Here is a 12,138-nt window from a genome sequence, read left to right as displayed (position 1 = left end):
AAGTTATAGCCAATTTTACAACTTCGTTACTAGGGCTGCACAATTAATCGAAAAACGAATCGAAATTACGATTGTGGCTGCCACGATTATGCAATCGTGAAAACTGATGATTGCAGCATTCAATTCAATGCTTTCTCTTTACAGCGTGTTTTTATGCAGTGGTTGAGTATTCTAACCAATTGCTAACATGTCCGAATATAAAATATTAACATTAACAAACTGTCACAGTCTGTCTCCCTCATGTTCTTCAAGGACTCTTATTTTGAAGTTTTCCCCTGCACTACATTTCCCAGAATTCACTGCCCTAATCACTTCTATCTGCTCATCATCCGCACCTGCCTTCTACTCACTCATTAGTTTCCTTGTGTATAAATACCCTTTAGTTTTCTTCATCATTTGTCAGTCCTTGAAGTGTTATGTTGTGCTAAGTTTTGATGTTTAGACTGATAGTTTGTTCAACTCCTATGATTATAATTAAAGGGTTTAAAGATTCCACTCCTGCATCTCCTCTCTTCCTCCACTCCAAGACACCAACGTTACACAAACATTATTACAATATTTATTGCTTAAAAGATTCTTAAAAGAAACTGGAGCACAGCTCATATCCACCATTGAAATCTGCTACTCTGAAGAACCGCACGGTTGCTTACTTTGTGACATCACAGTAATTTAATATTTTAATGGACCTTAATAATCGCGATTACAATATCAAGGGCAATAATCAACGATTATGATTTTTGCAATAATCATGCAGCCCTATTTGTTACCATGATGATGTCAACAAACCCTAAAATGAATAAAAATTACGATTTGAACAACTTTACAGCTCAAATAATATACAAGTTTTAACAGAAAAATGAATGCAAGTGCTTTTATAAAATTATAAGATTCACATTTGTGTTTAAACCCTCCAAAAATTGGCCACATTCACTTCCAATGTATGTGCCACAATGTAACCTTGATTTTTATTTTTTTAATTTTATGAAAAGGAGGGACGAGTCGAAATAAATTGTTGTGGTAATCAATATTATTCCACCAATGCTGTCAACTTAATATTCCTTTTAAGGGATTTACTACAGTGAGCAAGGTTTTACCGTAATAAAATTCTACTGTTACCATGGACACAACATGTCTCTGCCAACTTTCAGAAGATCGTAAATGTCCCAACCAACACTTGGGCAATTTTACCACATAGAAAATACTTTATACTATATTTTTATTTGAATGACTGTTAAAGTTTTTCTGTACTCCTGCAACAGTTTTTCATCTCTAAAATGGTCTAAATTGGGTTCTCCCTATCGTGAAAAATTTACATCAACACACTATGCTCTTCAATTGGTTGTATAAACGTAGCTATTTCTTCATTATAAAAACCTTGAAACTCAACCTATACTTAAGGTGAAGTTTTCCTAACCATAAATACTTAGGAAAATAGCAGTTTTATTCATATTTATTTACAGCAGATTTATGCAACACTTAATGGTTTTTAAGGGCATACTTAAGTAAATACTTGAGGGAAATCGAAAGGGATTGTGATGTTTACCTATAAAAACCCTTAAGTGACTGTGATATCGGTCTCAATCACAGAATTTTATTGTGTTCCATGGACTTATTGTTTTACTCACCATTTTGCAATATTTATTGGGGTTTAATTGTGCAAATGTTTTTATCCGTCCTATTTATTGCATCCATTGGTGTTGTTTTTAAGAATGGGGAGGTGAGGGTTAATTTTATTTAAATAATGGTATGCTCCAATTGGAAAAGGAGCGAAATTTTGCCTATTTAACCCAGCCGCCACTAGAGGGAAGATGGACTACAAGTGTTTAGAGCACATGGACAAGATTGCTAGCGCTGCTTGAGTGCAATTTACTTCCGCCTCTATAGCTGAGGGAGGGGAGTTGGTACTATGTTAGTACCTAAAACAGGTCTAGCTTTTAGACCGTTTTTTTTTTTTTTTTTTTAATGTAACCTTGGTTTTATGTTTGCTTTTAAACACTTATTTATTTTCGCATTTTGCACCTCTAATGGATTAAACATCTTTTTTTGGAACATCATTCCTTCTCTCTGGTGTGATTCTCCTTGTGACCGCTCCAGTCCCTATCACACATGGTGGCAGCGGTGGGATCCAGGCCCGGGAGGACACACTGGCAGGTCGGGCTCCTGCTAGGAGTGTGCAACAACTGGCAGGAGCCAGACCAGTGGCGGAAGGAGTCGAGCGAACCAGAGTACGTGGAGGAGCTTTGAAAAGATCTGGTGGCAACCCCAATTTAAGGAGGGGGATGGCGAGACCTGAGATGAGGACTCCGACCCCCATGTTTGTTTATACTTTACCAGGACAGTTTTGGTAGACTCGTGATTACAACCCCATTGCTGGATGTCAGCTTAGCAGCAGGTCCCAGAAGAGCTTCCTAGCATGGATTGTCAGCTGAAGGAGCGACTAGGATACCAGGGAGAACTCGACCATGGGAGGGGCGACTGCAGCCCCAGATGGACGGTCGAGGGATTGGGGCATTGTCGTGAGTGCCCCTAGACTCTCTGGGGACTGTGGGCTGTTGTGGCTGACTTTGTCCTGACACTCTGGATTAGAGTGTCAGTTTTAAGGGGTGGGGTGTGTGATGGAGAGCCTCCATCACAGAATTGTATTGTGTTCCACGGACTTATTTATTGTTTTACTCACCATTTTGCAATATTTATTGGGTTTTAATTGTGCAAATGTTTTTATTTATTGTATTCATTGGTGTTGATTTTAACTCATTCTTATGTATTTATTCAAAGATTTTGTATTAAAGAATGGGGAGGTGAGGGTTAATTTTAGTTAAATAAAGGTATGTTCCAATTGGAAAAGGTGGGAAAATTTATTTCCTTTGGATTAAATCTTTAAAATCTTAAAACTCTGTTTATTTTCCAGGTTTTAAATGTGATCTCAGATATTTTTGGACCCTATATCATTTTAAATATACATTTTAACCTAAAATCGTGATGTTGAATAAAATATTCATGGGCATGTTATTTGTCAATCCACAATGCACTCCACATAAAATCTAGTAGTGAGCACCATAAACCATAATAGAATCTTGCTATTTGCAAAGTCATTTGTGAAAATTCTGTGCTCTGTTTGACAGTGGCATTTTCTGGAAGTAAACCTTGAACTCTCAATGTCAGATAAGGAAAAGAATGCCACGGAGAACAATATGGTCCATTTCAGGGGCATTTGAGGTACTATGTCTGCTTCATGTACCCTTCTAATTGTCCTTTGATAACATTTAATAGTAAACTGGAACACACACAAACACAGTATACACAAACACATCACTATGTTAAAACTTACATCATTATGCTCGTTGTCATGCATGGAAAATGTATCTGAACCATTTCTGCTGAAATGTGGCTTCTGTTGTCCAAAAACAAACACATCAAATAGAAGCGTGAAATTCTTTTAGATATGATCAGAGAAGCCAGTAATTCACAAAGCACTAGACTGGTGTTGCCGTAAAGATATTTCCTCATTTATCCACAGCGAATCGCTTGCAATTGATAGTGATAATATGCTTGTTCAAACTGTTTATTACATTGGTTGTACTTTGCCATTGAATAGCACAGAAGATCACTGACCTTAATATTTTTATTTAAAAATTCCTTAGCTCCAGGGATGAATGAAAAGCCACATGACTAATTAAAAAGAACCTGAGGAATTTGCATTTCCTCTGCTAAGAAACCTCAAAAAACAAAACCATGTCCTGGTTTTGCATGATTATACACCTAAGGTGGGGTTGAGTTATAAGCATACAGTATAATGCCTGTCAAGCCTTTAATAACTATTTTAAGTGTATGCTATGTACTTTTTTTTTGTTTAAAATGCTTTTAAGGATCATGTTTTTTGTCTTAAAGGTAAGTGGAGAGGTGTAGGGCTTTCCCTTACTGCAAACTCAAAGTTAATCTTATAAATGTTTAAGTTCTTACAAAGTGTCTGAATCACCTTCATCAATTCTTCATAGCTTACTCACCCCAGAAAGCTGCAAATATTCACACAAAGCATCCACAAGCAGTACCCATAAGAAACATCATAAGGAAAGAGGAAGATCACCAAAGCAAAAGGAAGCAACCTTACCTAACAGCATATACAACAAAACTTCCACTTCTACCTGACTGTGAGAGAACTATATTTGCTTGTTTATTTTTTTTTTGGAATTACAGTACTGTACAGGTATCACAACACTTCCCGGGTGATCATTTGCATTTTAAACAAATGGAGAAGCACCAGCTTGTTCTAGAAGTAGATCACAACATTCTACTGCTTTAGAAAGGTTATGACTTGCTCATGTGCAGAGGAAATGCATTGCACAATGGGAGTGATGCTTTGCTCTCTATTCTGGATGTAAGTAGGCAAAATAAAAGAAAAAGTTGCAAAACGCTGGCACTATCTACCTAATTTGCATTGTACGAGTCTAACTTCACATTAATTCTTTCTTTGATTTACATTACAATGCAGTCATGTTGAAAGCATGCAAAAATGCATAAATGGGACATTCCATTCAAATTGCAAACAATTTGACTACACACAAATGTAAGAATGCACACGAGGAAGTCCTAAAATTTTGGGAAACCAAAAGAGAAAGAAATTAAATGCAAACAAGTTTATGCAATCTTGAGAAAGTGGCCATATAAAACAACAGAACAGAAAACTTCCTTTTCGCCCGCTCTGATGGTTAACTCAACTGAAACATCATTACTAGCACACATCACCTCTGTCAAGCTCTCCGACGAAGGCAATTGTGTGTCCCTCATCTGCAGCACCTGCTCCATCTCTTCTGTAGCTTCTGAGAAGTTCTGCTCCTCATATGGACCATCGGTGACCGAGTCATGCGATGGCCAGCCGGTCGAGTCCACCAGCATGGTCAGCGAATCAGCGACCCCGGTGCCGCACCCTCTCTTTGTCAGAGTCAGGTTGAGGGGGGTAGGTGGGCTGCTGTAGCAGGTGGAGCGAGGCCGGACATCAGCTTGCTGCTTGTGGGAGGGGCTTTTGAGGGTGGATGCCCTAGTTCTCTGCAAGACGTCTGCTACGGAAACGCTCATCCGCTGGTCCAGCAAGTGTTCCTCCCTAACTTCAGGCTTGTTAAGATTTTTGTCACTGCCCACCCACAAGTATCGAAAGAGTTTGGCTTTTTGCCGCAGGGTGCCAATCACCGATTTATTGTCTTCCATGAGAAGTATGTATGAGTGTGCGTTTATGAGAATTTCACAAGTCAGTCACAGAGGCCTCTCTCTAGAGCTGGCAAGTGGCCAAGACCTGCAACGACATTAAAGGGTTAGTTCACCCAAAAATGAAAATTCTCTCATCATTTACTCACCCTCATGCCATCCCAGATGTTTATGACTTTCTTTCTTCTAATGAACACAAAGATTTTTAATATCTTATGATTGTAGGTCCATACAATGCAAGTGAATGGGTGCCAAAGTTTTTAAGCCCCAAATCCACAATGCGTGTGCTTTCTACGCTAGTTTAGCACAGAGTCAGTAAAATAAAAATTATACAGATCAGGCAATGGTGCAAACCCGCCCACAAAATCTGTGCTGAACGAAATTTGCATGGCGCAATCCCAATCTTGCCGACTGGTTTGAAGCGCTATCTAGCACAGGATGCAGCAGATCATTGCGACCTGGCGCACTCTGCTGGAAATGTACAGCAGGATTCAGCACACTCCACTACTGTGATAAAGACACCTGAATCATCACTTTAACATTTATAACTTTCTTTTCCATTATTTGATGGAGTTCTGCTGCCACGATCAAAAGACAATATACACAAACATTTCTTTCAAGTAAATTCAGGGTACCACCTGCTTTCCTCGGGCGGTAAAAGCACAATGTTTAATTGCACCTGGCAAATAGCACAAAATAGAGTTTTGTGAATGAAGCTAAATATATGGCGAGTCTAATTTTCCTGGAATGGAATAAATACCACGAAATACCATGCACAAAAGTAGCGCAACTATTTAGTGCAGCGCAGGGGTTGGCGACTTTTTAACAAGGAGCGGACAAAGAGGAAGGCATTCCTTGCATTTAGCGTTTACACTGAAAGTGAAGTGCTGGCTGAATCACATCAAGAGGTAGATTGGCATACAGGAACCAGGGACTTTATTTAAATATTGTAGCCTACTCCTCCCTCGCTGTTGCTCACGTGCCAATGATTACCCCTTCGCGTTGCTGACCCCTGGTTTAATGAATTCGCCCCTTTTTGTCTTTGTAATCAAACTGTTACTTGCTCAGCCTCTGAAACGACTTCATAACTAATGTATAAAATGAGTTTTAAGCTGATGTCACCAAGCCCTCCTTTTTCATTCCGTTTCCTCCAACCTTCCTTCACTTAAACGCTTTTCCGCGAACCATTCAATTCACAATTGATAAATCAAGTCCAAGTTCAAGTCAACTGAGAGTTTGAGACAAGTCTCCAAGTGTGTTATTACCAGAAAAACATTGCCATATCAATAATCTTTGTTTGAACTAACACGTGTCACTCATATGTTTTTTTAATCTTGTATATCTACGTAATTTGATCTACAGTAAATGCAAAAGGCACAATGCTGCATTTCTCCAAATTCATGTTTACATTTGTAAGCAAACGTTTCAGTCCATAGCTTTCTTCAGTGCTGACTTTCTTCAGGAGCACTGAAGAAAGCTATGGGCTGAAACGTTTGCTTACTGGTCTGTTTTTAACTCACTGCACTTTGCATTTTTTCACTATGCAAGTCTAAATTAAACAATAATTTTGATAGACCTTCTTGGTCTGCACTTCATTTAGTGTACGGACAGCATCTGTTGTGGTTTTTGGATATTATATTTTTTTTTTGCTCCACGCACCCAAGGATATACGAGTCCTATTTGAGCGCAACAATTCTCTGTACTTGTAAACAGGTCTAACATGTTGTGGGTGTAATTCACAGGTGCTCCTCAAATGTCCTCTATGTGATTCAAAGTTTATCCCCTATCTTTGTTTGGCAGAATAGTGTGGCTTAACAGCTACACACCAAGGCTTTTTCACACACCAGTGCTGACGTTTAGAACACAGAAACAGGGATTCAGCTCAGATTATTTAGTGGTGTTTGCTAAGGCAAGCATCACTATTACTATTGCTCAAACTTAAGGTTAGGGTTAAGGTTAGGGATTTTAACAAACCCATCCCTAATATTAAACTTTGACACGTAAATCATGCCACACTGTTCATGCTACAGACATAAGGAGAGGTGTGCATTTACTGTTCTAAGTGAACAGCAAATTATTTTCATACCACAGACGTACAGTACATTGAAGGAGGGACCCAAGCCATATCTAGGGAACAGAATATCAGTAGCTATGTTTCCATCAACGTTTTTGTGGCGGGGCGGAAGGCGGGGCCGGGCCGTGATGCTGCACACCCGGCCCCTAATCAGGCTGATCAAACCCGAGAGGGATAAAGGCGACCGGAGGTGGCAGTTCGAGAGAGAGAGAGAGAGAGAGAGAGAACTTCCGGCCCCACCTGCCGGCAGGTCATCCCCGCCTCTTCGGACCTGGGAGGGTGACAAGGGGAGGGAAAAAACAACGACAACAAAAAAAATTAGAGGGAAAGGCCAACACGGAGCGACAGCGGGCGAGAGAGAGGAGAGAGAGAAGAAAAAAAACACATGCAGGGCAGCTGCCTGTAGTTCTCTCTCACTCGAACTGTTGCCTCCGGTCGCCTTCATCCCTCTCGGGCTTAATCAGCCTGATCAGGGGCTGGGTGTGCAGCATCACGGGCCAGCCCCGCCCTCCGCCCTCCGCCCTGCCACAGTTTTTTATGCACATTTTGGGATATCGCATAAAAACTTCTGGATGGAAACACCAAGATGTGAATAAATCTCCAAAATGTACATAAAAAAATGATACGCTCACTTGAGGTGGATAATTTTTTTTTATTCGATAAGAAGAAATGCGCATAAACTATGATTTACCGAATTCACTCCTACTGAATTTTTTAGGAATAAAAGATGCGCATCAAAAAGGTCATGTGACTGAAAAACTCGTTCATTACTGGCCTAACAAGTGGACCAATCTTCGCATCTGAAATGCTGCTCTGGTTATCCTGAAATAATGGTGAGATCAAATGAGTCGAAAACAAACTTGAACAGTATCTTATAGATCCGCACGGTATAGTCATAAGGATGGATGAACGCACATACTGTATATAGCGCTCCCAGAAGTGTGTGACGTGCTGTCGCTCCCAGACATGATACAAAGTTCTTTATAGTGTTTTGTCTGCGTGCTCAAAACCGCCAGTATTTTAATAATAAAACACTCACAGTGGCTACAATTTCTCCGGAAGTGATGATTTCATCCTTTTGAACACCCTTGGATGGAAACGCAGCTTTATTCACACATTGTTTTTGTGATAATATGGTTTTTCGTATAAATTACATTTGCAACTTGGATGGAAACATAGCTAGTTATAGAGACTTGGGGGTGGGCTATTTTAACTTGGGCCAGTAAACAATCAACTAGCCAACACCCAGAACACTCTAGCAATGCCCTAGCAACCACATAGCACCATGCTAAAAACTATTCAGAACACTTTGGCAACATTGTACAGTAGCAATGGCAACCGCCTACAACACCCTAACATCGTGGGGATGACTTCTGTATATGCAAGTACCACTTGTCACATGTCATTTACAGAAAACATCCACCACTTTCACACTCAAAAAATCTGTGTGAAGTTTTGTGAGTTTTTAGGGAAACCAGATGTCATAAATATCATTACAACTAGCCAGCCAGAGATCATTATCAGAGTATCAATGTTAGCACAGAAAACAGTCATGACGCACATTGTCTAAGAACTGAGAGCAGAACATTTTAAATGCACAAATGCAGAGAAAAACTATAGGGAGTATGACATGCTGAAAAGTAATCCTTTAAGCTGTGCTTATCAAATTTAGTGTGTGTGTGTGTGTGTGTGTGTGTGTGTGTGGGCATGTTTAAGTAGTTAACGAGGACTTTTTTTATGTTACAAACTGGTAATTACAAGGGTATTACGCTATAAATGTGGTTTATGAGGACATTTCTAGTGTCCCCATAATTCAAATCGCTTAAAAAACACACTAAACGATGTTTCATTGAAAATGTAAAAATGCAGAAAGGTTTCTGTGAGGGTTAGGTTTAGGGGTAGGGGATAAAATCTATAGTTTGTACAGTATAAAAATTATTATGTCTATGGAGAGTCCTCTTAATGATAGCTGCCCCAATGTGTGTGTGTCACAAAACAAAACAAAAAAAAGAGAGAAAAAGAGAGATCTAGTTTTATGGAGAGGACAAGCTTTGCCAAACAAGTACAACAATCTTTGGCAATCTTGAAAATGATGTTGGCCATTCTTCTTCTTTTTCTTCTTCTTCTTATATTATTACTTTTATTAATGATAAAAACATTCATAATAATTATCATTACTATTATTAGTATTATACTGTTACATTGGTTGGAAAAGGTGGTGGGTATTCAGGGTGTTGCCCTGCAGTGGTTGGCCTCTTACCTCAAAGATAGAACCTTCTCAGCGAGCATTGGGAAGTTTTCTTCTTCGTCGGTTCCCCTATTATGCAGTGTGCCCCAAGGGTCCATTTTAGGCCCTCTTCTCTTTTCACTTTATATGCTCCTCTTGGGTGCCATTTTTAAGAAATATAAGATCTCCTACCACTGCTGTGCTGACGACACACAATTTTATCTACCAGCTACTAACTGACAGTAGTTATCCTTTGGACACGCTTTGCGACTGTTTTGAGGAGATCAGATGTTGGATGGCTAATAATTTTTTGCAATTAAATGAAAGCAAAAGCGAAATTCTGATTTTAGGCTCCTCCAGGTCTCCATCTGTTTTTAATTTAGGTTCTCTTTCTGCCAGTGTTCAACCTCATGTAAGAAATCTTGGGGTTACATTTGATTCGTCACAAAATTTTGAGAAACAAATCAGTACATTGGTAAAGGGCAGTTTCTTTCATCGGAGATCGGTTGCAAAATTAGTTTCTACCCCCGAAAGATTTGGAGACTGTAATTCATGCTCTCATAACATCACGCCCGGACTACTGTAATTCCCTATACTGTGGCCTGCCTCAAATTGTGAACTCTCACCCTCAAATTGTCCAAAATACTGCAGCGAGACTTCTTAACGGAACAAAAAAAGAGGGATCACATTTCTCCCATTTTAGCGACTTTACATTGGCTTCCTGTAAAGTTTAGAATCGATTTTAAAATTGCTGTTTTTGTGTACAAGGCTTTATCTGGTGTCGCACCAAAATACATTAGTGACCTTCTGATTCCTTACTCTCCCCAAAGAGCACTTAGGTCTAGTAATCAGCTTCTCTTAACCATCCCATGTTGTCGCTGTAAAACTAGGGGTGGTCGGGCCTTCTTTGCTGCAGCACCTAAACTTTGGAACAGTCTGCCCGTACATGTGAGGTTTGCTCCTTCACTAGCCAGTTTTAAATCGGCTCTTAAATCTTATTTGTTCTCTCTGGCTTTTGATTACGATTAGTTTATGTGTTTTATGTTGAGGTTTTCTGATTGTATTTTATTTAATGTGTTTATATTTTGTACGCTGCATGTTTTCCTTTAATGCTTTCTTTTTATATGTTTTTATTTATTTTTTATTAATATTTATTATTTTATAATAACAATAATAATATAATACATGTTATTTTTCAATATCATTATTATAATTCTTATTCATGTGTTATTTATTATTTGTTTTCTTTTCATTTGTTATTTTTTATTTCAGAAATAATAATAATAATAATGATATTATCATCATCATCATCATCATCATTATTATCTCCAAAAGGCAATAGCTACAAAATCCTCTTATGGGTTTAAAAACTGAGAACATGACGTTGAGATTAAACGATTGTTATACATTTTTGGAAGTATAAAGCTACAGGATATGAGCTCACATTTCAAGTATTAAAACTCTGCCATGGTGGCTTTGCAGCAGAGCTTACGGCATGCAACTCACCCTCAACCTGGGATGCATCTGCCTCTTCAGTCTGACCCATTATCATGGATTGGATAAAAGTCAACTAACTTTTCATGAAAGGAAATGGCTGGGTAAATACATGCAGCTGTCAATACAAAGATGAAAAACATATATAAATCCATCCTTACATAGACCAGTTTACACCTGAGAATGTCTGGTTTCCTATCAAAATGGTTGTTTACATTTAAACCATTTGTAAATACCCCGGATAACATAACAGTAAAAAAAAAAAAAAAATGCTACTTATGTTTTGCAAACAAGGGCAGAACCCACAGCTGTTTCTATGGTGTACAACTGTTCTGGCTACATATGGTGTACAATTAAAAATATATTTGTGTAGTAGATTATGTATAAAGTGTGCATATTGTGTAAATGGTGTATTGTGCATATAGTATATATTCACTTTCTTTTCATCTATCTATCTATCTGGTTCCCACACCTTTTGACCAATGAATTTCCATGATTTTTCATGACCATGGGAACCCTGTTTTAGTGCTCTGTGAAAGCAATAATAAGATTATAGAGCGCAATAAAGATTTTTACCTTTTTTCAAATAGGTTACCGTGCAACATTTCAGCACAGCATCATTTCTCCTACTGATGGCACTTACCACAACTGTCAAACCGAACATACAATAGTCAAATGTTGTCCCTCCCGTAATAAAATGGACTGAAACTCCATTCACGTTCACAAAGGAGAATCTATTACTGTCTACAAAGTGACAACCAAAAATGTGCTGAATGCAACAGTTATGAACCATACAAACATTCAAGCACGTGCATTGTGATTGATTATTATCTGTCTGTCATATGAAATGCTGTCAGGGACATTTTGGAGAGATTAAGGGTAAACACAGATTTTAAAAAAAGTGTCATAAAAGTATTAACAGAACTACTAGAGCCTTCCGGGGACTGTCCCAACAGGTATTCAGCAGTCTATTTATTTAAATAAATAAACACTTGTTTGAATAGGTCACTTTATCAGAAGTTATCAGAAACATTCCTACCTGAAGTCGAGCTTTTAAACCATTTCCACTTTTACTTTTTTTGGGGAGCGCTCAAGTTTTGGACCGGAGAGAAAACATTTCAGTGTGACTTGTAAATAAATTGAG

General features: G+C 38.6%; 1 protein-coding gene across 1 annotated transcript in view; it reads right to left on the bottom strand.

The window, feature by feature from the left end:
* LOC127444793 (multiple C2 and transmembrane domain-containing protein 2-like) overlaps nt 1-12,138 on the bottom strand; it is a 49,566-nt gene extending 37,428 nt beyond the window's left edge. Inside the window, exons 1-2 of the mRNA XM_051704339.1 lie at nt 12,034-12,138; nt 4,744-5,287 (exon numbers count right to left, since the gene is read on the bottom strand). Of these exons, the coding sequence (XP_051560299.1) occupies nt 4,744-5,202 (459 nt within the window). The 5' untranslated portion in view covers nt 5,203-5,287; nt 12,034-12,138. The remainder of the gene's footprint in view (nt 1-4,743; nt 5,288-12,033) is intronic.

The sequence above is a fragment of the Myxocyprinus asiaticus genome, chromosome 1 (assembly GCF_019703515.2).
Source record: "Myxocyprinus asiaticus isolate MX2 ecotype Aquarium Trade chromosome 1, UBuf_Myxa_2, whole genome shotgun sequence".
Classification (NCBI taxonomy): domain Eukaryota; kingdom Metazoa; phylum Chordata; class Actinopteri; order Cypriniformes; family Catostomidae; genus Myxocyprinus; species Myxocyprinus asiaticus.
This window is presented reverse-complemented; position numbering and strand designations above follow the sequence as displayed.